General features: G+C 44.9%; 2 protein-coding genes across 3 annotated transcripts; both read left to right on the forward strand.

Annotated features, from left to right (window-relative positions):
• Positions 1-3,084: 3,084 nt before the first annotated feature.
• On the forward strand, positions 3,085-13,275 carry LOC308141061 (ectonucleotide pyrophosphatase/phosphodiesterase family member 7-like; the record flags this gene model as incomplete). The annotated part of the gene is made up of 6 exons (XM_080511064.1): positions 3,085-3,322; positions 4,894-5,039; positions 5,370-5,999; positions 7,256-7,511; positions 11,602-11,728; positions 13,224-13,275. 6 exons carry the CDS (start codon positions 3,085-3,087, stop codon positions 13,273-13,275), a joined length of 1,449 nt encoding a protein of 482 aa, XP_080367190.1.
• A 1,876-nt stretch (positions 13,276-15,151) lies between these two features.
• On the forward strand, positions 15,152-22,725 carry cbx2 (chromobox homolog 2 (Drosophila Pc class)). Of its 2 annotated transcripts, XR_013936984.1 has the most exons (6): positions 15,158-15,229; positions 15,385-15,428; positions 17,058-17,123; positions 18,134-18,203; positions 18,293-20,077; positions 20,111-22,725. XR_013936984.1 is itself a non-coding variant. In XM_080512104.1 (5 exons), exons 1-5 carry the CDS (start codon positions 15,158-15,160, stop codon positions 19,574-19,576), a joined length of 1,536 nt encoding a protein of 511 aa, XP_080368230.1. In that variant the 5' UTR covers positions 15,152-15,157; the 3' UTR covers positions 19,577-22,725. The 2 variants fall into 2 exon arrangements, 1 of the variants encoding a protein (XP_080368230.1); XM_080512104.1 differs by having other exon boundaries at positions 15,152-15,229; positions 18,293-22,725.
• Positions 22,726-25,656: the final 2,931 nt, after the last annotated feature.

A 25,656-nucleotide genomic window follows, 5' to 3' on the forward strand; every position in this document is an offset into this window, starting at 1 on the left:
CACCTTGTCGTGCTAAAAACAGGCCGAGTGCCAGAATCGGCCCGGCCTGTGTTGTTTATCACGTCACTCGTCTGTTTTTATGGCATTCACACTATCAATGCTGAACATGAGCGTTGTTTATCAAGTCATTCATGGGTTATTAAGGCACAGTAAATTTCTCCACTGTGAGATTAATAAAGGCGATCTTATCTTATTCACACTATCAATGCTGAACATGAGCGTTGCACGAAGTGAAGGATTTTCTCCTCAGTAAGAATTACAGTAGTTTGTTCTGCTGAATGTGGAAACGAGACGTTAGGTGAAGTTCCACATCATCGTTATGTTGCTAACTAATACCCTAGTCTAATTGATTCTGTATTGTTTTAGATTCATGTCGGCCGTCAAATCCCGTTGAATGTTATTTTCCTTACATTAAACAGTGGATATATACATTTACCAGTACAGTTGTTGTTGATGTGATTATATTCACATTTGCAAATAAAAGTGACTGATTACGATTGCAAGATGTGGCTTACAGTGCATTCATGTTATCATTGATGCCCATCATTTTCAAAATAAAGGTAACATTGTCAATCGGTCATTGTGAAAATATTTTTTTGTTGTTTCACAATTATTTCGGTTTTGTGAAGTCAATTAAACAGTTGTTTGAACACAAACGTGGCTGACTTTTGCTATTTACCGTGCAGAATACAAATGTACAAATGTGTTTTTTAATCTTGTTTAATCTTTTTAAATATCGTGGTTGCAACTTATGTTAATTAAAAAAAAAAAAAAAGTGTACTCTGTAGCCTACTGTTTGTGGCCCAAATTGACGTGATCATCAATAACATCAACCTTTTTTCACATTGACACACGTAAATCACACAATATGTTAAATTACTCTCCAGGCAGGATATTTACTAAAGATTTCTCATCAAATAGTTTTCGGCAAACTGCACCATGATCCTGTCCTGGCCGTTCCTACATGACCCGAGGTTCCTCTGGATCAATATTCAAGTGGATTCATGGCAGCTTTTATTCACAATCACATTAAAATCACATCTAATTGCTGTCAAGGCAGATTTTATTTTTTTTAAACCCTAAAAAATATAGGTGTTTTCAGTAAACTACACCACATTCTTGTCCTATATAACCAGCATGTTGCTCTGTGTTTTCAAAATGTTTTCACAATTAATCAATAATATTGTGTAGATTGTAACACATCTGGAAAAAAAACAAAACATTAATGACACAGCCTTGGCCTTTAAATAGTGGTTTAAATATAAGTAGAAATTAACATCTTAGTATAAATACATAAATATATCATATATAAATACGAACAAATCCATGTATAGGGAGAAAGAAATGTTTTTTTTTTCGAATATTTTCACATGAGCGTCTGGAGGTGAAGTTGTGTGACGTCACCAAGCCTGTTTTCATGTTTTAGTAGAAAGTGAGGTGGTGGTGGGGGGGGGGGGGGGGTGGTGCGGGGCGCGTCCTCCTCCGCCTCCAAAAGCCCTGGAACATGAAAAGCCACCAGAAGAGAGTCTGGGAGTTTCTTTATTTCTGCTCCAGAGTCCCACCGAAAATAAACGCTTGAAGTGGAAGTGGACTGGAGTTCACCGGGAAGGCCTGAGAGTTCACGGGGTTTCTTGCCGTCGTAGCGACCGATTCGGGAACCTGCGGTTTAACTGTCATGCTATCTGGAGGCGATTTTGTTGTAAGGAGATGACAGTCGGTAAACAAAGCTCGGAGCGGCAGGACCTGAAAGCGCCGAGCCCGAAGAAGAGAAACTCCACATTCTTCACTTATACATCTGCTTCCTCGGCCTCAAACCCGGGAAGTTGTTTGGGTTTTATTTTTTGGGGTTTTTTTTGTATTGTCATGGGAGGGAAGGCGTAGCTACTGTAGTGGTTGTGTATGGGCAGCAGGGAGTGCCGAAGGCAACACACACACACACACACACACACACACATACACACACACACACACATAAACAAGAAGAAAAAAAAAACCTCTCACTTTTCTTCTTCGAGAAAAGACGGAGTCCCCGTGGACTTCCTGTGCAGGACTGAGAGGGTCAGATAAAGTTTGGCGGTTCAGAGTGTGCGTGTTTGATGAAGTTCTCCAAGCCGAGATGTGAGACTTCCTCCCGGGTCTCAGCAGCACCGCAGCTCTCCTCCACGTCCTGCTGACGGCGCCGGGCCGGCCCGGCCGGCGCCGCGGACTCGACGCCACGAGGCTGATGAATATGAATGAGGTAAATGAAAGCTGATGAATGTTATCCCTTATCTCCACCAAGATTAGACCGTTCCCTTGAACCTCTGCCAAGGACACGCGCAATAAAGAACAAATTTGAAGAGTTAGCGCTCCTCGCCGTTTGATGGACGTTGATAAGAGCGGTATCACAATGCCGGGGTGTATAATATCTGGGCGATTGGGATCTGAGCAGAAACACTGCAGAGGCTGCGGCTCATTTTTAATAGTTTGTCCATCCTCACGGCCACTTTGGAAGGGGAAAAAAAAAAAAGACAAAATCAATTTCAAAGATCTTCTAACAATACCCTTTGGCTAATACACACATTAGGGTTATTAAAATGAATATGTCTATTAGGGTCTTTTCATCCCGAGAGACCACCGCCGGCTGACGACCAGATATACGCTCTCATTCTCCTCTTCATTTTCCCGCTGTCAGATCAATCACGCGCCGTCCCGACTCAAGGTGAAAGCCATCAAAGTGTCGTCCCGCCGTCGTGGGTGATTCACAGGAAAGTGCGACACACAGACGGGCGAGCAGACAAACAGAAAGACAGCATCAACAAGCGAGTTAAGGGGGGGGGAAACAAACAGCCGGCGAGCCCGGAGAGATTAATCTGCTTTACTGCCGGTCCTCAAGAGCAAAACAAGGGGGGAAATTCACTGTGAGCACAACTCCCCGCCATAAAAAACGCCCATAAACGGCGTCGGGCGGCGTGCAGGAAACAGCAGATAAAGCCCCGGATAAAGCACCCGATTAGAGAGCCGCTGAAAACTTTGCCCGCACGCTACGGGTCGGGAAAGGCGGCCGCTCTGCCGAGGGAACGCGTCAGCCACCACGTCCTGGCCATGCTGTGCACGGCGAGCCTCTGCCTCCTCTGGGCCTCGTCCATCCTGGCGGCGCCGGCGCCGCAGAGGACCGGGCAGAAGGTGCTGCTGATCTCCTTCGACGGCTTCCGGTGGGACTACGACCGCGACGTGGACACGCCGAACCTGGACAGGATGGCCGGGGACGGGGTGAAGGCCCTGTACGTCACGCCTCCGTACCTCACGCTCACCAGCCCCACGCACTTCACCCTGCTCACAGGTAACGCCGGGCCGTGTCCTCCACCGCACTGCAGAACCCTGCAGAACCCCGCAGAACACTTCCCCGCTACGACCCGGACAGGATTACCTGACCGCTCACAAGGACGCAAAACAGCACGAGTGATTTTCCACTTGTTTGTCCTTAATATTAATAACGACAGTAAAAGTTTCTTCCTCTTTAATAAGGAGTTTTTACTTTCAACAGCCTGATCGAGACAAACCATGTCCTCTATCTATCAAACACAACAGGTACACACTGACTATGTAACTGCTTTGAGGCCATGTTCTGCACCGAAACAACAGTTTTTATAGGCGAGAAGAATAAAATAAAGAAAGAAAAATGTTAATACTACAACAAAAATGTAGAGAATATCACAATATATCACAATATTAATATTAATAATAATAAAGGAAACACAAAATAAAATTGTGGGGTTTTCTCAGTGAAAGTGCTTTGAAGTGAGCATGTTGTGTTTGGTGCAACATAAATTAAGTTGAACTTAATCTATTTAAGGTGGACTGTAAATTATGCTCTGACAACATATCAAGAGAAGGAGAAGGAGAAAGATAGTTCATACATCACCAGCAACTTCATCACCAGCAGAGTAAACCTGATGTTGCTCAGTAATTTAACTGCTCAGCATCCGAGCTGTGATGCGTGCTACATGCTACATGCTAAAGAGTATCATAGCTCACACACCAGCAATGCTAGATGCTACATGCTAAAGAGTATCATGGCTCACGCACCAGCAATGCTACATGCTACATGCTAAAGAGTATCATGGCTCACGCACCAGCAAGGCTACATGCTACATGCTAAAGAGTGTCATGGCTCACACACCAGCAATGCTAGATGCTACATGCTACATGCTAAAGAGTTTCATGGCTCACACACCAGCAAGGCTACCTGCTACATGCTAAAGAGTGTCATGGCTCATACACCAGTAAAGCTACATGCTTGATGCTACATGCTAAAGAGTTTGATGGCTCACACACCAGCAATGCTAGATGCTACATGCTAAAGAGTTTGATGGCTCACACACCAGCAATGCTAGATGCTACATGCTAAACTTGATTGATAGCCTTTGCACATTGTTTGCATATGGAGTCAAAATGATGCTTTAAGTAATTTAACAAGTACACATATCAGTACGTGACTTCGGCAAGTAGCTAAAGCTTCGTACTCGTCCTTAAAAGAAGTGGTATCGGTGCGTCTGTCATATCATGGCGGAATAGGAAACCGCCTGGAGTTTACTTCCCCAGGAGGGAAAAGGGAATTAGTTGTAATTGAATGTCTCAGGGTCCGACGGCTTTTACAGCTGAGTAAGATGATTATGTGTGGATGACTGAGGGAAGAATCCTCTGTTCTTTTTCTTACTTTGACTCTCGACTCATCAGCGCCGGCTAAAAGAAATTTAACTCCCTTGAAATTAAATTCCTCTAATCTCCGAAGTTGGTCGTAAGGCCTTGTCCGGAAGCGCGGCGCCGCTCGGGCCGTTAAGTTGATAGAGCTCACTAGTGTGAGCGTGTCGCGCTGTGATGAGCGAGACTGACGGTGGCTCTCTCCGGCAGGGCGCTACATCGAGAACCACGGCGTGATCCACAACATGTGGTTCAACACCACCAGCCTGATGAAGAAGCCGTACTACCAGACCCTGTTTGTGGAGGAGTGGTGGGACAACGGCACGCTGCCCATCTGGATCACGGCACAGCGGCAGGTCGGAGCAAAACGCAATTTACATCTTATCACCGCGAGAGGCTGTTCGGTGGCTGGTGGCAATAGAAAGCGCTTCTCTTGACAAAACGGCCCCCGAAGCCCCCGCTGAACCGTTTCAAGGTGGATCGCCGCAAATTATTTCGCAGGCGTAGATGTTAACCGCATGCAGATGACAGCCGCCGTACGCGGAGCTAAAAGGCTCAGCTGTAGGTTGAGAGGAATAAATCAGAATCCTGCACCCACTGATTTGGTTTTCCTGTATTTACACGCTGAACACACCGAGAGTATATCAAGAGCGTGTCATCTTTATGGTAATTCTCCTCCCTTGCAGGGCCTGAAGGCTGGCTCTCTTCACTTTCCCGGCACCGGCGTCAGTTACCAGGGACAGGTTGCTATGGTGCGCGAAGTGGAGCCGATGTTCTACAACTACAAGAATGAGACGGCGTGGAGGGAGAACACCGACAAGGTGATGGGCTGGTTCGCGGACCAGGACCTGGACTTCGTGTCCATGTACTTTGGCGAGCCGGACGGAACCGGGCACCGCTTCGGGCCGAACTCCCCCGAGCGCAAGAAGATGGTGGAGCAGGTGGACCGGACGGTGGGCTACATCCGCCAGTCGGCCCGCGACCACGAGCTCACCGACCGCCTGAACATCATCATCACGTCCGACCACGGCATGACCACCATATACCGGAACGGCCTGGTGGAGGAAATCACCCTGACCAAGATCCCGGGCTTCTCCTTCAAGGACCTGGACTTCCACCTGGTGGACTACGGGCCCTGCGGCATGCTGCTGCCGAAGCCGGGCCGGCTGGAGAAGGTCTACAACGCCCTGAAGGGCGCCCACCCTCACCTCCACGTCTACAAGAAGGAGGAGCTGCCCGAGCGCCTCCACTTCACCCACCACGACCGCATCCTGCCCATCGTCCTGCTGTCCGACACCGGATACGTCATCAACGGGGTACGTTGACGGACCGCCGCGCCCGCCGCCTCCCCGAGAACCAATCACCGCGCGGCAAATGTTAGCGTTTCCGCCGATTCGTGCTTTTGCAACGAGCGGGAAAGTTTGAGACCGTCGATGACGGCGGCTCTCGGCCCTCGGCAGGGATCAAAAAAAGTTGACGCTTGTGCCAAGTTCCCGAGAAGAGTTTTTAAAACTAGCAAACATTTACATCTCCCGCTGTAACGCTATCCATCACTTAATAACAACACGCCGGCAGTCTGCGTGGTTATGGCCTTCTTAAGTGGTCATAAGGAAATGAAATGACAGGTACTTTACATGAAGACAGATAATAAGATTAACGATCTGTTCGTGCTGTCGGGATCCTTCGAGAAATTACCACACGCCGTGATTAGGGAAATAATTTAATTACAGCTTGTTGAAAATTTGAAGAAGAAAAAAAAGAAGAAGAACCCCTCGTCAAGCAGAAACAAGGAGTTAAATTCTAATCTGAGCACATTACAATTTTAATCAAGTGCATTTTGCACGTCCTTGGGATAATCCGGGCCCGGGCTGATGACATGCGGCGCTCTCCAGTGCTTGGTGAAGCTATTCATGCCTCGAAATTCTAAATTAGCATTTTCATTTGGCGCCGCACTCGAGTCTCAGTCACTTCGCCGTGCTGCAACTTCGCAGAATGGAAGTGTCAGTCGGCGCCGAGGAGAACCACCGAATCACGGCTTCACTTCAACCAGCGGAAAGAAGAAAGAGAAAAAAGAAAAAAAACGTCCTTAAAAGGGTGAAAATGAGGGAAATGTTCATTCTTCTGAATCCGCTGAAGAAATGAGTTATCTGAAGTCTATAGGTCGCGCCTGGCTCGGGCTTATCTCGCTCTTTGTTCTCGCCTCTCGTAGCTTAAAGCTCCTTTGCGCTCGATGTGAGGGAAGGATAAGCGTGTCATGAATGTTACATAACACCTATAATAACTACGGAACCTACACGGGAGTGTTCAGAGGGTTTGTTTGTTTTGGTTTTTCTTGTATTCACCACAACGTGGAGGTAAATCATCAGGAGTGATCAGGCTTTTCAGGAGAATAATGACATTTTTACTGAGACACTCAGGTTGATTTAAAAGAGTCACAAAGAGAAAGAGTCACAATCTGCAGAGTGGAGGTAGGCTCTTTTCTCTTGTCCAATGTCGCCCCCTGCTGGTTGGTCTGGAGCAATGCTCTCTCTCTCTCTGTGGAAGTCCAGCTCTGACTCAAGCTGTCCTGCAGTATTTCCCCGTGCAGTTCAACAAGGGCGAGCACGGCTTCGACAACCAGGACATGGACATGAAGGCCTTCTTCCGGGCCGTGGGGCCGATGTTCCGCAGGGACCTGGAGGTGGCGCCCTTCGAGACCGTCAACATCTACCCGCTGATGTGCCACATCCTGGGCATCCAGCCCGAAGTCAACGACGGCGACCTGAGCGCCACCAAGCACATGCTGGTGACCACGAACGCCGTCTCCATCGCCGCCGCCGCCGCGCAGGGTGAGTTTTACCAACACCTGCTCTGGTACCGGCGACGGTTCAGCCGCCATCCGTGACTCTGGCCTGGTCCGGTGGCGCCCTCAGAGGAGGGCGGCCGTGTGGACTGAACACTCCCCCACATACTTCCCCCCCTGTATTTCCACGTGTATATATGCATATACATTTATCTAATTATCTATATCTATACATCAATAGATTGATAGATTGACAGACAGACAGACATCTCCTCTGAGGCCTTTCATCTCCTTTAAAAGGAGTCTTTCTATCCATCGTCATAGGATTCATAGGAGCTGCATTCAGAATCTGCTGTGTCTGTGTGAGCTGGACTGGCTCCGCCCACACATGACCATCTATGGGAAGAGGAGGAAGTACTTCCTCTCGTGGCGCCATGTGCCAGAGCAGAGCTGCCTGATTGTGGGAGGAGTCAAAGGGGGAGGAGCCTACCTTGATTGTGATTGGCTAAAACCCCGGATGACTCTATATAGGGTTTGATTTCTGATTGGCTGCTTGGAGCAACACACTTTTTAAAACCTGGAACAAGCCAGGAGAGAGAGAGGACACTCTTTCTTCTTCTGGGGCGTCGGTCCAGGTGTGGAGACGAGTAGAACTGCTGGAGAACCTTGAGGAAGTAGATGTTATGCAACACGAGCCCTTTAAAGCTGCGGTTGCATGAGGAAAGTCATCAGGTGTAAATCCTGCTCCAGATCAAACGTTACAGAATCGGCACATCAGAAGCCGCAGCATCGACGTTTGTAGCGGCTGCAGAATCAAGAAACAAACGTTCTAATAAAGCCAAACCATCTGAAGAGCCTCAATCCACGTTAATTCCATTTATTACACGTATCTGGAGAAATCACTGGGATTTCACTTTGCTGTGATTTGATGGGAATCATCAGTGGAAGTGTCTCTGGTGGTTCAATCAATCAAAGTACAAAAATTGAAAAAGGGGAAAAAATGTTCTGCTAAATTTGAATTGAGGAACAGTTTCCTTCCCTGAAGACGCTGCATCTTTGTCTAATGACAGACGACACGAAAAGATGATATTGCAGAATCTCTCCATTTCAACACAGTGAGTCTGAACCAAACGCTTCAGAGCTGATTTCAGTTTTCATGCTTTAGATATTTGGAAGAAAGTTCAAGAAAATAGTTCTTTTGAAACAAGGTTTTGTTTGATGTTGTATTACAGTTTCAATCAGCATTTCCTGGCTGTGTTGATGAGATTTAATTAGTTTTAGATCATGTAAAGTCCTCCAGGAAGTTAATGAATTACAATCTGGTTCAAAGCTGGATTGTGGGAAAATCAAATGGTGGAGAAATTATGGTGACGGGAAATATACAAAACAAATCCCTTCAGAGTACAAGGTTAAAGTTTGAATCTATTAAATGGTTTTTAATCATTCCTTTTGTTTGTTAACTCATTCTCTCATTATCCTTCCACATTTTCATCTTTGTTAATTTAAACATCATTAATTTATATTATATAGAGAAATATTTCATTTATTTGTTATGTATTATATCAAATTTATTATACATAGAATTATAGGATCTTTTTGAATTTAAACATAATTAAATAATGGAAAATAAAGTTAGCATAAAGATAAACACCATTCAAAATAGTAACTTTAATTTAAACTTTAAAGGCCTTATTGAGAGAAATGTTCTGTTGCAGACAAATTAAGCGTTTTAGTTTAAGACTTTGTCACAACAATTCTTCATATTAAGTGTATGAATCAACACAACAGTTAAAACTTTAGCAGAAACCTCTTGATTTAATATCAAACCCAGTTATGAGTCATTTTAGTATTTGATAATGTACAGAGCCGGTCTAATATATACATATAATACAGGAAATTGTACATATATATATATATATATATATAAGACTGAAGCTTGTGATGATATTTATTCAAGGAAAACCACAGACTTAATATCAACTCAACACACACAGACTATATTTAAATTAAAATACTATTTTTCTAACATCCTTTTAGCTTTTAGTGAAACTGTTTCTCTCCAAGAACAGCAAACTAATAAAAACATTAATTAATTAATTAATTAATAAACATCTAACATAAGTCAGGGTCTTGTTAGACTGCAGGTCAAACCACTTTGAGAATTTGAGTATTTCTAGGAACAAAGTTGTAAAATTATTACATGAACAAAGTGTCAATAATCTACAGTAATCTGAGGAATACAGGAGAGCCAGGGAAAGAGAGAAAGAAGATAATAATACTTTACTTGCAAGTCTTTCCTCCAGCTTTAGCAGTCTGGGGGCTCCTGGTCAGCCAACATGGCAACCTGCTGTTTTTGCTGCAGTATTACTACTGTGGTCGGAAAGAAAAATCGGCATTTCAAAGTAAAGCTATTGACTTTTACTTTCTCATTCAGTCGTCAGGTCACTTTTAAAGTGAAACTTTCTACCCTAATATTCTTCCACTGCAGTATTGTTCCGCTCTGCAGCCACGGTGCAGCCCAGAGACTCTGAACTCTGTTATGACATTACATTTCTTTTTTTTTTTTACAAATTAAACGTCTCAAATCAATGATCTAAATTAACGCGCTATTAGTGACAGCACTAATTTATATAATATATTATGACGCACCAGTAAACTTCTCATGGAGAACCGTCTGATATTGACGGAGAACACTGGCTGCAGAGACGGAGAACCTTCCAGAACCCCCTGAAGCACAGAGGAGCCTCCTAGAACTGCTCACTTCCCTCTCTCACACTGAGATCTGTGAGTTGTTCCCAAACCTTCCCCCCTGTGACTGGAGCAGCAGCAGAGCCGAGCTTTTCCAAACTCAAATGAGTAAAACCTGCTTGAGCTCTTCCCTGGGACAAGACAGACTGAGTGGAGGAGCAGTGACGAGGATCAGCAACAACGTTTGGCCATCAGGTTCCTCGTGAATGACTTTTCCTCCAGAAAAGCCAGGAAACTCAGAGAGGCTGGATTATTGAGGACGGACAATGTGATTGTCAATTATGTGGATTAAGGTCGTTTATTTAGATGTATTTTTTTTTACAAAACTTTTAACACAGTTACTCACATTTACTTTGTTTTAAAACCGAGTTTTTCAACTTTGTATTTGTTTTTAAACCATTTTTGTTCCCTTGTTTCTGGTAACTCTGTCCATTAACATTATTGAAGTATTTGCTTGACATTTGATCGATCATTCAATCGATCAAATGTTATTTGTATAGCCCTTTACAATAACCCAGTGGAACCCAAAGTGCTTTACAACAAAGCTATAAAAACAATACATTAAGAAACAAATACAAGAATAATACATAAAAACAGTAAATAAAACACAGGTGTGACTGGTGGAGGAGTGACGGTGCTGCAGGTTGGTGAAGCTTCCAGAGATTCATAATAGAGCAGACAGAATAAACACTCTGCCCTAGACAGTTAAAAGCCAAGCTAAAAAAAATAGGTTTTCAGCTTTGATTTAAAAAGGCGGAGATCAGTGGTGGTGCATGTTATGGTGGATGGTGTAATGAAGAAGCAGGAGAGCATGGATTGACTGTTCCAATCTTTAGTCAACAGTATTCATTCCAACATTATGGCAGACCCTCTTACTTCCTATCTCTGAACTGGGTGATTCCACTCAGCTGATAACTCACACTGACACCCAGTGGAGAAGCAGTGAAATAACATTTTCCCTGGTAAGGTGATGGAGAACACGACAGTGCGAATGTTTGTTCCACAGTCCGGGAGCAGCGACAGCAAGAGAGCGACACCTCACTGTTTATATCTCCACCTTGGAACGTCTAGAAGAAGCTGAGCTGAAGAATTTGAATTCAATTCTGTTTGTTTTTGTACATTTCCATTTGTAACTATTGACAACTAATAACAAGCCGTCAGTAAAGACGTGTCAGACGATAGGAAGATGTGAACAACACTGCCAGAGCCGCAGTGAATGTTATATATCACCAATCAATGTTATTGGCAGAAATAGAGGGACCAAGAATCTCATTTGGCTTCGGGCCCCACGGAGGCTCTGATCATGTATAAAGTATGTGTGTTTGTGTTTATCTGTTCTCATTTTGTAAAACAGTCAAAGGGTTAATTGTGTGCTTCTGTGGCCGCAGGTGAAGGGAAGGATCCTATTTATTCCAACGTCTTCACCGGAGTGACTGCCGTGGCGGGATTCCTGGTTATCGTCTTTATTGCCGTAACGACTCAGCAGGTCCTGAAGAACCGACGCACCAAGAACAGGTCCGTCTCATTTCGACTCGGCGTGAAATCGCGGCCCCGTTGGCCGATATTGATCGAAATCCTGCCACATGCATTCACGTGTATTATTTGTTTATTTCAAAATCCATCCATCAAAACCTCACTCGCCTCCTTTCCGTTCCAGATCAGGGAGTTTGAAACAACCAGAGGAGAAGCTTGGCCAGACTGCTCTTTGATCTCTGCATTTTAAACCTTTTTATTTCTTCTTTTTCGCGGGGGAAACGGCTTCATTTTCATTTGAGGGATTTTCGATCACACAATCTACCGGAAGCAAAGCTGTGTGCACTCTTTACTCATTTGCAATGTTGAAAATTTGAATGAAACAAAAAAAATGCTGCAATGAAATGAAGGAAAAAGACTCAAAGCTCTGATATGTATCTATGACTAGTTAAAACATGTAATGAATAGTTAAGACATCATTACATTATTTAACGAATGAAATGTATTTAAATTGTATTTCACATTCAAAGCACACTTAATCGCATTATCAGTACTTTGTAAATATTCTTCTGTTTTCATTCACTTTATGGTTTATATTAATAAAAATTGAAGTACAATGTAATGAGGTGACAGTTAAAACTCAGTGAATTTTTATAAAAATCCATCGAAGATGTTAAATAAAACTGATCAATGCTTTTTATTGATTTTATTTTTCAACAAACCCCTTTTCTTGGTCTACGGTGGCTGAGAGGGTCAATTCAACAGGCGCGTTTTTCTTTACCCGCCTCTCCTTTCAGAAGGTGTCAAGTTACACAGCGGCACGTCACGTTTCCGGTTGAGACTTTCAAGCCAAAAGCATGTCAGTCTTTTCTTTCAACGTTTTTCTTTTTGAATACTAATGACATTTCAGTACAAATGTTGATATTTTAGGCTTTATTTGAGGTCAAATTAAATCTATTAAAATCAGATGATGTTTATATTGTCCAAAGAAATTCAGCTTTGAATTCGTCGTCTCCATGAGAATAGAATAGAATTAAATACTTTATTGTTCTCTGAGGGAATTCTTGAATAGATGTGTTTGCCATTCCACGTGCTTTATCCATACATTTGGAGAAGTTTGGGGTTCAGTGTCTTGCTCAAGGACGTGTAGACAGCCGGAGATGAGGAATCAAACATGCAACCATCTGATTGAAAGACAATCTCTCAGCCAACTGAGCTGAACTGTAATGATTTGATCATTTTATGTTCACATAATGTTCACTGTTTTATATAAAGTATTTATGGCTCGTGCCCACGTAACCCCAGGAGGAGGGCAGTGTACTATTGCATCATTTTGCTCCAGTTCAATAACAAAGTGTCTTTACAGACAGAAAAACTCATCTTCCTCAATAGACAATAGTATCACAGAGTGACTTGGACAAGTAACTAATCTGATTACTGGTTTGGAAATAATAACACATTTTAGATGAAGTTCTAGGGAAAGAGAATTGGCCATTTGAGAGAAACGTTTACTCAGTTGGACGACCGTCCTCTCCAGTTCACCACAAACTAAGTTACGCATTACCGGCGTAGAGCTACGAAAGCTGTGAGCGGGAGGATCCGAGTGGCTGCTGTGAGGGGGTGTGGCCTACTGTGAGGGGCGTTGCCTACCCGATGGGGCGTGGCCTGTTGCGAGGGGGCGTGACCTGCCAGCAGGGTTGGGAAGGTTACTTGAAAACTGTACTATAATTCCGAGTGACTTGTCAAAAAAAATTTAATCAGTAACTTACTCTAAGTACCAAAATGAAAAAGTAATGTGCCAGAGTGCTTTTAGTTACTTTTGGATTACTTCTATCTCTCTCTCTCTCTCTCGTCCCATTTCCTCATTGGTTTTAATGTCGTTTTTTTTCCGGATTCAATATAAATGTTTGATACAGTTGAGAGACTGTATCTGGCAGCATGAATCACTGATTGATAATAACTGAACAACCTGCTACTCAGTCAATGAGCAGACTTTTAAAAAAAAAGTTATGTCACGTGTATGTCACCCCAATTAATCCCTAAAACATGAGCTCCTCTAAACGTATTGAGAATGTCTTCCTACCGTCAGCACCAGTACTGGTATTGGCAGGTTACTGACAGGTTATGAGCTAATAGAACTAGTTGACAGAGGTCAGGTGAGACGTCGACTTCCTGGACGTTCACGAACACTTTCACTGCTGGGAGGCGTCATTAGCATTGTACAGAGAGGTGAAGAGGCTCCTCCCACTTTAAAACAGTGACGAGAACAGCTGGCTGCAGTATCCATGGCAACGCCTCAGTGCCGGCCAGCCTGAAAGCGTCAGGAAGTGTCGCCATGCCAGTGGACGGATCATGTGACACTGAAGTTGTAGTTTATTATCTGATTTTCTATTGTAATCCCGCTCAGTAATCCCAGTTTTTATCCAATATACCTGTAATGAAATCACACATTTTTTATGTACTGTAACAGATTACAGTTACATGTTTTCCGTATACTAATTACGTAACGCCGTTACATGTAATCCGTTACTACCCAACCCTGCCTGCGAGTACGGCCGCTTTTTATCAGCGCGTGAACAGTCCTGCCGAAAAAGCCTATTTTGTTTTGTTTTGTTTTGTTTTGTTTTGTTTTGTTTTTCGGCAGCTTGCTGACGTCACTGCCGAAATTTCGTCTCATTCCTACACCTTCGAAAAGGGAGTCGGCAGGAGACCTTTACTCTGAAGTCTCGCTCAGTAATCCCAGTTTTTATATATCTGTAATGAAATCACACATTTTTTATGTACTGTAACGGATTACAGTTACATGTTTTCCGTATCCTAATTACGTAACGCCGTTACATGTAATCCGTTATGACCCAACCCTGCCTGCGAGTACGGCCGCTTCTTATCAGCGTGTGAACAGTCCTGCCGAAAAAGCCTTGTTTTTGGTTGGGTTTTTTTGTTTTGTTTTGTTTTGTTTTGTTTTGTTTTGTTTTGTTTTGTTTTGTTTTGTTTTGTTTTGTTTTGTTTTGTTTTGTTTTGTTTTGTTTTGTTTTGTTTTGTCTTGTTTTTCGGCAGCTTGCTGACGTCACGGCCGAAATTTCGTCTCGTTCTTACCGCCTTCGAAACGGTCGTCTGCAGGAGACCTTTACTCTGAAGTCTCGCTCAGTAATCCCAGTTGTTATATACCTGTAATGAAATGGATTACAGTTACATGTTTTCCGTATCCTAATTACGTAACGCCATTACATGTACGTGTACCCAACCCTGTCTGCGAGTACGGAAGCTTTGTTTTGTTTTGTTTTGTCTTGTTTTTCGGCCGCTTGCTGACGTCACTGCCGAAATTTCGTCCCGTTCTTACCGCCTTCGAAACGGTAGGTCTGCGGGAGACCTTTTACTCTGAAGTCTCCCGCGACTTCCGGCGCGCGAGCTGCGCCCTGATTGGCCGCGCGGCCCCCCCATATAGCGGCTCGGCCCGGGGCGAAGGCAGCCATGGAGGAGCTGAGCGCGGTGGGAGAGCAGGTCTTTGACGCCGAGTGTATCCTCAACAAGCGGCTCCGGAAGGTGAGCGAAAAAAAAACCCCAAAAAAGCCCCGGGACGCGGCGCGGAACGTGTCCCGAGAGCCCGTGTGGACGCTGGGCCCCGTGCTGACCCCCCATCTCTCCCCCCCCCCCCTCACTCCCACCGGGGGGCGGGGGGGGGTCCCTCTTTTTCTCAGGGAAACCTGGAGTTCCTGGTGAAGTGGAGGGGATGGTCGTCCAAGTAAGTCCGAACAATGAAAACAACAACAACAACGTGGAGCCTCGGCGGCTCGCCTCCCGCCGCCCGACTAAACTCTCACACTTCACTTTTATTCACTAAGTTTATCCTCGCGCTTTAAACCCGCACACGCGTTTTTGTTTTTTTCCTCCATTAAACCATGTTTTTGTTTTGTGTGTGTGTGTGGACCCAGTTAGCACCGGTTCTACCCTGCTGGTTTATTACTCGTTTATTACATACCTGGTTGTTGTTGTTTTGTTTTGGTTTTTTTTTAACCTAAAACTTATATATTTGTGTTGTTTTGACAAGATTATTAAGTGCGAATGTAGAATCTCCTCCAGAGCCTTCATCTCTGTCACTTTCTGTTGAATAATCCACCATCAGCGCTCACTGCCAGCCCCCTTTGTGTGTGTGTGTGTGTGTGTGTGTGTGTGTGTGTGTGTGTGTGTGTGTGTGTGTGTGTGTGTGTGTGTGTGTGTGATCAGAATAGGCTTTTCACCACCAACAGGTCGTCACGTCTCACTTTGACCCCTTAAAGAAAAAAATCTAAACATGTTTTCATAAACTTTTATTTATTTTTTTTTTTTTTTATTCTCTCTCAGATGAAACCAGAGAAAAACACAGGAAGGCCTTTTAATCCGTCATCTGACAGATTATAAGCAGTTATAAACTAGGAAAATGTAAAAAAAAAAAAAAGTCTGAAAACATGAAGTTTATGCAAACTCATGTTCTTGAGATCGATGTTTACGTTTACGTGGATGTAAACAAACACTTTATGGATTCTGGACATCATCTCAAGTTTCAAGTGTCCAAAATCAGAAAGGTATATTTTCTGAATTGCTTCATTTATTCCTAGATGTTATTGTCAAATATACGGATTCTAACATCATTTTCAGGGAAGATAAAGAATTAAATAGGTGAATCTTAAAACAATTTGTAATCATTTAAAAGTCAACATAATGTCAGGTATAGAATCAAATGTATAGATTTATAGATATTTAGCGTCTCCCTTGAAACAAGTTTATTAGATCAGGTTTACATTTCTTGATGTTTAATTTGTTATTTTAATTATTAGGACTAAAACGATGCAATAAATGTTTTAAATATTTGGAATTTAATTTAAAGGAGAAGAATCCATAATTTATAATACTGATTTAGACGTCATCACGTGTGTAGAAGTCAAAGGATTTATGACGTTAGTGTGTAAATCTGTCATTTCTTTGGATTAAATGTATAAAAGTGAGTTGTTGTTTTTAAAAAAAAAATCATTTTCTTCATATTTGAATCTGACAATTCTCCCATAGTGTTTAATCCTGTAATGATGTCATTGTGCAGAAGCGTTCGAAAAAGTTTTTCGCCCCCCCCGTTACCAAACCTCAGGCAGCGCGTTTCTCCACTAGAAGTATTTATAGATTTCAAATCGTCAACATCTGTGACTGAAAGCGTGTCGGTGAGGTGGACGGACGCGTCGGCGGCCTGCAGCAGATCCGTGTCAGGTGACCTGCAGGTTGTTTCCACTCGGCTCTCAACAAACAGCGTCCTGTGTTTCCCGGATCAACGGCTCCTTCTCCCCGCCGCCGCCGCCGTGAATGGCGACGGCTGTTCTGAGCCTTTCACCCCAATTCATTTCAGACACAACAGCTGGGAGCCGCAGGAAAACATCCTGGACCCGAGGCTGCTGGCGGCGTTCAACAAGAAGTGAGTTCTCACGTCTCCGCCGCGAAAGGTGGAGGAGCTTCTAGTACAAAGTTGTGTTTTTGCCACCACGAGCCAGTGAAGTGGAGAAAAACCAGAGAAACGGCGAGAAGAAGTGAAAGTTTTAACATCATTTAGGGTTCTTCCTTTTTTTTTTTTTCACTAATTCAATATTTTGTAAAATGAGAAAATAACATTATGAGTTAATGATTGAAATACTTTGACTAAAGAACAAAAAAAAGCCTCTAAAAATGGTTCTTTATGTCACCTTAACATGACAAACCTACCAGGAGCACTAATATGGAATAAAATGGGTTTTTACTGAGGTTTTGAAAGTTATTTTTTATTTTTAGTTTATAGTTTAGAAAATATATTGTCATATTTCAGATTTAAATTACAATTTTAGATTTTAAAAATGTTACATTTTCAGCTGATTCTATTCTGATGATGTTTTTTTTTTTTTTCCTGATTTTAGTGGTTTCTTATTTTTCCAGGACTTTTCAGACAATTTTAGAAAATGGAATAGAAATACTATTATTCCCAGATGGAAATTCCTTGAATTGTTCAACACAGAATAAATAGGAAGTTAAATATCAAATAAGACGGGATATCAATTATATGAGGAATTTTAAATATTAATATGTACAAGACGTGACTAAAAACACTGCGAATTAACAACGAGAGGAGTTCTGGAGTCTTATGGCCACAGGAAGGAACAACAAATGTTTGTCTCTCTTTTCTAAGCAGTTTTACTTTTCCTGACATTTTTAAAGCTTCTTTTTTTTTTTTTTTTTCCATCTGTGACCGACTCACCACCAGGGTGCGCTGCAGTCCGAGAGCGTAAAGAACCACGTTGGTCTGGAAATAATATAATAGTATCTATATAATCCAGTCTTCATGAGCATAAAACACGAAACAGGCTCCGCCCACTCTTGGGCAAGACGCTTAGTTTTTCTCTCCTAAGTTGCGGCGATTGGTAAAAGATGGAGGGTCTGATCGTTGTTCCGTTCCAGAGAGCAGGAGAAGGAGCTCCTGATGCGCAAGAAAGGAAAACGACCAAGAGGACGACCGCGGAAAGTCCCGGTGAGTCCAGAGCGGCGCGGCGCGGCACGGCGGCCTTCATCCAGGACCGGCTTGTCTCTTCACTGACGACTTCCTCCTCTACGTTTCAGGAAAACGTCCCTGAAGTCACCAAGTCCAGCAGCTCTTCGTCCGGCTCGTCGTCGTCGTCCTCCGACTCCTCGTCCTCGTGCTCCTCCTCGTCGTCGTCTGAGGAGGAAGAGGAGGACGGGGAGGACGACGCCCACGCGGCGGCGGCGGCCGGCCCGGGCGTCAGGACGCGGGAGCTGCACCCCGTCCCCCAGAAGAAGGCGCAGATCGTCGTGGCCAAACAGGAGCCGCCCAGGAAGCGGAGCCGCAAGCCGCCGCCGCCGCCGCCCGACGCCAAGGACTTCCCGCCCAGCAAGGGCGCTCGCAAAACCCTGAGGGCCTCCAAAGACCCGGATCCCCCCGGGTCCATCAAGAAGCCCGTCCACCCCGCCAGCTTCACCTTCATGGGGTTCCACCGCGGCTCGGCCAGGGAGGTGGCGGGGGCACCCAGCAGGAGCCCGCCGGCCGCGGGTGGCGCCGTGAGGAACGCCATCGCGGGCTCCGGCCGGTCGCCGCTTCAGACCGCCTCCCTGCCGCTGGGCAAGGCCAGCCAGGGCAGAAACGTCTGCGGCGGTGCCAGCTTGGACCTGAAGGCGGCGGCGAGCAAATCGAAAGGCGTGGCGGCGCTGAACCTCAACACGTCCAAACACCCGGTTCAGGGAACCACCCAGCACACGCTGAGCGCCCCCGGTGGACAGAAGAAACCCCAGGCCCTGGTGGCAACGGTCCAGCGGGTTGCCAACGCCAAGCCCGTGGTGCCCGTACCGTCTAAAGTCCCGCCCCCCGGCCAGGGTCCGGGTCTTCAGCCCCTCAACCTGCAGAACAAACTGACTCCAAGTGCCTCCGTCACCAGGAACTCCAGCACCCCGGCAAAGAAGACCGTCTCGCAGAACCAGGAGTGCAGCGCCGCAAAGAGTCCGGCGACCCCCCAGAGGCTGCCGGTCAGGAAACCCCAGACCGCCGCGGACCGGGCCCAGGACGCCAACAAGATCCAGACCGCCAAAGTCCCCGGGCGACTGGACAAGACCTCCACCGAGGTCCAGAACCAGCAGGACAGAACCGCGTCCAAAGACGGAAAGAAGGCCAAGATGAACGACATGAGCACTGGTGAGGACGAGAGCAGCTCCGACTCGGACCAGGACTCGTCCTACGCCGGCCACCCGCTGGCGGTCCAGAACCAGGACTGGAAGCCGACCCGCAGCCTGATCGAACACGTGTTCGTCACCGACGTCACCGCCAACCTGGTGACGGTCACCGTGAAGGAGTCGCCCACCAGCGTCGGCTTCTTCAGCCTCCGCAACTACTGACGTGTCTCCGGACGGCGCCGGACCAGAGAAACCCGGCGGCGGGAACTTTCCTCCACATCTCGTTCACGTTTTACCTGCATGAGGAACGACGACGGACCAAAAATTTCATAACTATTTATTTACTCTGTGACACTGAGCGGAACGTTTTAACCCTTCAAAACACAAACCGGCTTGAATCGAAGCTCCACGGGCGTTTCAACCTGATCTGCTTTTATTTTGGTGGGACGATCTGCGTCGTCATCGTCCAACTTCGCAGACTTGAGGAATGAATGAAGAAGTTCCGAGAGGTTAGCAGAGCGCATGGGTGATCATGTTAGCATAGCGCTGGGAGAGCATGTTAGCAGAGCGCGAGGGTGAGCGTTAGCAGAGCGCTAGGTGATCATGTTAGCATAGCGCTGGGAGAGCATGTTAGCAGAGCACGAAGGTGAGCGTTAGCATAGCGCTGGGTAAGCGTGTTAGCGGAGCACGAGGTGAGCATTAGCATAGTGCTGAGAGTGCTAGGTGAGCGTTAGCAGAGCGCTGGGTGAGCGTTAGCAGAGCGCTAGGTGAGCGTTAGCATAGCGCTAGCTCCCTTCACTGACGGACTGTTGATTCTACTCCAGTAGACGGTTTGAAACTCTTCATAGCGTCGAGTCCTGTAGTGTTTTTCTTTTGCTGTTTCAGAAATTAGCTACCTCCAATTGTTCAGCTTTGTCTGAAGATGTATATTTTTACTTATGTGGGGGGGGTCGGACGTCGTTTTCCTACCGTCAACATGTTTTTTTATAACTTGTATGAACTTGTTAACAGCAGGAGGCTGGTGTCTCCACCCGGTGCTGAACAGAGAGAGAGAGAGATTGTAATTCACTCAAACATCCACCAGAAGCAGATCTGAGGTCAGGGGGCGGGGCTCGCTCCCGTCAGCTGACTCCACCAACAAAACTCTTCCATTCATGAAGTTTAACAACACAAACTGAACAGTTTGTTCATCAAGCACAGAGGAGAAAACTAAATCATCCACTGATTGAACTGGTAACAGACAGTTTTCATAACTTCCTCCACTCGTCTGCATTCCGACAGAAACTTTCCAGGATCTTTGTTACAGTTGGAGGAGGAGAGCTCTAACCAATTATTTTAAACGTAGCGTATTGGACTGACACTTTGGGAGGTCGACAATGGTTCTGTTTTTTTGGGGGTGGTTTTTTTGCAATCATAAGGAGTGAAAATAATTCTGCTTTCAGGTGAAAACGCTGACGCAGCAAATCGAAAGAGATTCTCAGCAGCTCCACCGACTGTTTGACAGAAGTCGTAAACCCAGAGGATCGCTGTGTGAAAATCCCTCAAATCACATGGAAACCGTCACGTTCCGATGCTTCGATTGAATTTCTACTAAGTTATGTTGGTGGTTTGTTACCAGCCGATAATCTGACCCCAAGTTTCGCCAAAGATCGTGACGTTCTCTCGACGTTTGTGCAACATAAGCTACGTACCGACTCCGTGTGGACGATCCTCTTGCTCTTCGGTGCCGCCGACTCAACGCGGAGTCGTGGCTGCTCACGCGGTAAACCTCCGAGGCGCTACGATTCACGGCCAGCCTCCGGGCGGCGAGCTGAGGCTTCCAACAAGCAGCGCCACTTTCTGCCGTCAGACAAAAGATCGGATCGTTGGTAGAATCCGCGGTATCGGGATGTGCCTGATGTTCAGGGGAGTCGTAGCAGCAACTGTGATTACATCCGCTCAAATAACCCAATAGAACCTCAAGATGATGAGACGTAGTTATCCACGCGACACCGTAATGCTAACATAAAATGCTAGCAAGTACTTCATGCTCTCTATTGTGGCTTTTCCACCAAAAACAACCAGGTGCTCGTTCAGGGTCGGCGCCAATTGCTGCGCACCGCCAAAGAGCCAGTTGTTTTTCCCACCGTCAACGGACCCGAGTGAGAACCGCGTCATGGCGTCGCTCCTAAAATGTCGTACGCCACCGCATACGCCCCAAACGCGCTCCGTCTCGTCCGGCCTGAACCGCGGATTCAGACCAAAGAGCCAGAAAACGTTCCGTCCACTCGTCACTCTATTGTTGTAGTTCATAACGTCCTTCTCGCTTTGGCGAAATTCGCTGTAGATTTAGCGAAAACTCCGCCCCCAGCCTGGCCCAGCGATGATGTGGGGCCACCTCAGCACCCGAGCTAACCCTAGCCCATGGTAGGCCGCGGCTTTGGAGGTGGAAAGACAAAGAACTGGTGTTAAACCTGGCCCTGGACCAGAACTAGAACCTGGTTCTTTCTGCCCGTAACGCAACCCTTTCTCTTCCTTTATGGGGATTTTTCTCCAAACATTCGTAGGAATACCGCGAGAGTTCTGACCCATGTTCAGCGCCTTCACTTTCCCTGAACGGACGGCGCAAACCAGCGACGGTTTATTCTTGCATCATCAGAATCGGTGCAGTCGTGACTGTTTGACGGCAGAAAGCAGCGCCGCTCGTAGAACCTCTGGGTTTCGTGGCACTTTGGAAACCGTCACCGGAGAGGTTGTGTGTGGCTGAGGCCGCAGATCCGTGACGCTTTATTTTGGTTTCTCCTGCTTTGCGGACGTCTGGCTTCGGGGTTTGAACAAGAGAAGGAACAAAGAAGGTCTTATCTGATATGACGGAAAAAGAAAACCACAGCGGCGTGCCGGTTTCTGCTCCCGCGAGGGAAACTCGGCAACAAAGCACTTGGACTGAACTCTAGTGTGCGATCTGGGCCTTTTCTCTCCACAACAAAGGCGTCACCCCAAAGATGGCTCCGATTCCAGGCCGTCCGATTAAAGGCGTCCCCGCGAGGACGCCGTACGTTACTGTCGGTTTTCAACAGGGTGAAGCAGGAAAAGTCGTCTCACTCGTGTACAGAACAAATATCTGATGCCTTAATGAAATCACAGAGTGCTTTAGGTCCAGAGTAGAAACTCAGATTAGTTTTTTGCCACTAAAACCTGATGTTTATATGATATTTTTTGATGAGTCTTGTATTGATGTGAAGAGAGACGTGGGCCTGAACTCGTCTCCTGGTAGATCTACTAACCATTTCCGTGGAAGATCTTTCTTCAAGCTATTTATTTCTAATGAAAGGTGTCATCAATCCTTGTATTGTGTCACAGGTCAATAAAACTAAGAAACTGGAAAAACCTGACATGCGGTCGTCTTTATTTCCTTCTCAGTGAAATGTTTGTAGACGTCAACACGCTTTTTCTACACTTAAAATTCACCGTGTGTTTTTTTTTTTTAATTGATTGTTAAAGGCTCATTAATCAATATCTCCTTTAATTGACGTAAAACAAGCCAGAGAAGATGCCGTTAAGTTTATTAATGACTCGTTTTATGAAGCGGGGCTGCTTTCGGCCCACTCTTCAGGCTCTATTCACTCTGAATACATAAACAAATGCAGTGCCGTGCTGCTGCCGCTAGGTGGGGTTGTTGTTCTTGTCCAACCACAGCAGAGTCACTTGAGTTTTAATGAAACCATCTCTGGTGGCAGATGTTTTAATGAGGAAGAAGAACAAATACATGAATGTCGCTTTCCAGGAATAGTCAGATATTTTAAGTTTTAATAATTATAGTGTTTTATTTGTAAAGCACTTTTTCAAGATACTCAAAGACACGACACATAGTCACATTCTATAATCAGCAAAATGTAGTTGCACAGGTGAGTCTTGATAAGTTATTTAAAAGGGTTATTTTTTATTTAACCACTTTATTTACTTTTAGATTGAAAAACCTCCATATTAGAGGAACCAATAATGCATTGATTGATTAAAATTATTATTTTTCACAGTGTGTCGGGTGAAAAAGGATTACAGTTACAAGTTACTTCTCCAAATGATTAAGTGTGTTAAACTATTTTCCAGATTAGATTAGATTAGATCAGACTATTAATCCCACAAGGGGAAATTCAGTCGTCACAGAATCAACTCCATGTTTGATGTTAGAGGGGGAAGATGCTCTATAATCTGATGTTAGAGGAGGAAGATGCTGTATATTCTGATGTTAGAGGAGGAAGATGCTTTATAATCTGACGTTAGAGGAGGAAGATGCTCTATAATCTGATGTTAGAGGAGGAAGATGCTCTATAATCTGACGTTAGGAGGGAGATGCTGTATAATCTGTTGTCAGAGGAGGAAGATGCTCTATATTCTGATGTTACAGGAGGAAGATGCTCTATAATCTGACGTTAGGAGGGAGATGCTCTATAATCTGATGTTAGAGGAGGAAGATGCTCTATAATCTGGTGTTAGAGGAGAAAGATGCTCTATAATAACTATAGTCTGAAAGGTGTAAAACAAAATAGACCCAAGAAGTAAAATCCATTTTCTCAAAAAAAATAGAAACAGTTTATATTTCACACATCTTGGAAATATGACATACAGATGAAGATGCTAATGCTAAAGCTAACAGCTGCTGCTCATCAGAGACGGCGGCTTGTTTAAGCAGTGCGAAGGCTCACAACGTCTCCACTTCACTAGCGACCAGTATTTATGGCAATGCTAATGCTAAGTCACCTCAGCTGCTCTGTTTAAAACAATAGCTTCAGCTAACGCTAGCAGCTGCCCCTCTAATGCTACAGTGACAGCCTCTCAGCTCAAGCTGACATGTGTTGATAATGTTAAAGCTCACCGTCCAGGGTCTTAAGTATTCCCTGGAGATGACAGTGCTAATGCTAATACTTCCGCTGGGCAGCACGACGCTGAGCGACAGCGACAGCAGCTCTTCCAGTTCCCAGAATATGAAACCCAACTGTTCATGTTCTGGATTATCTACTGCTCGTGTCCAGCGCTTGCTATTGTTCTGAGAACAGACGCCCCTCGTTCACTGTTTCACCGCGCCGCTCTATTTACACGCTGCTGTCGCACAGCGGCCGAGCCACCGGCACAACGATCATTTCACAAAGCGCCTCGTCCATAATTTATAGAAAACCGCCGTCGCAGTCGCGTGGAAGTCTCCCAAAATAAAACTCAGTAAACACTTAGGAGACAAAGAGCCACTCACTGGCCCGGGGAGCATTAACAGTATGAACAGAGTGACAGTGTAATCCTGACACACACACACACACACACACACACACACACACACACACACACACACACACACACACACACACACACACACAAACACAAAAACACCCCAGTGCTGATGATCCGACACACTCTGAAGTTGTTTACATTAAGTTTTCAAGTGAAAACACAAAGCTTTCAGAGCATTTTGCATCTGTTTACACAACAACGCTGCTCAGAGCACTTTTATTTTGACAGTCACCGTAATAACAATCCAGTGAATGAGTATTAAGAAGGCCAAGCGCTCCGTTAACCCTTCGTCGTGTCACCGAGACGCTGGGAAAAGAAAGATTTAAGCCAGAAATGTGACCATTTCCATTGGGTTTTTGGGGTCCGTTTCCATGGCAACGGTGCTCAGAGCTAATGAAAATGCAAATGTTTGAAAATGCTCTGTTTCCAAATGCAACTTGGTAGTTTTATTTTGACAGTCACCATAATAACAATCCAATAGGTAGTTTTATTTTGACAGTCACCGTAATAACAATCCAACTTGGTACTTTTATATTGATAGTCACAGTAATAACAATCAAACTTAGCACCAACTAGTTCATGTTGAAAACCATATGGTTTTCAGGGTTTGTGTTGTTTCCATAGCAACAGATATCAGTTTCAAAATGTTACTGCGTGAACACATCTTGGAAACAAACTCAATAACGATGCATTTCAGTGAAACAGTGCCTAAACCTGCATTTCCTGTTTGTGTTGCAAAAATAAAAGTTGCAGGATCATGTAACACTATTGAGCTTAAAAAAAAGTTTGAAATATTGACAAAAAGGTCAGAAGCGTTATTTTCTGTCTTGTCTTTTTTGTTCCTTATTATATTTAACAATGTGAATAATAAAGGCTTTACTGAGTGTGGGAGAAGTTTTGATTTGAACAGGAGAGAAGGTGTGGAGGGAGAAACGGCCACAATTAAAGCCTAAAAGTAGAAATCAGCTGGAAAATCCTGGGTCACCGGTCGGTTCTGAGAGTAACGTGTGTCTGGGGGACCGGATCAAGTCAACGTGCCAGGG

The sequence above is a fragment of the Blennius ocellaris genome (genome assembly GCF_963422515.1).
Source record: "Blennius ocellaris genome assembly, chromosome: 16".
Classification (NCBI taxonomy): domain Eukaryota; kingdom Metazoa; phylum Chordata; class Actinopteri; order Blenniiformes; family Blenniidae; genus Blennius; species Blennius ocellaris.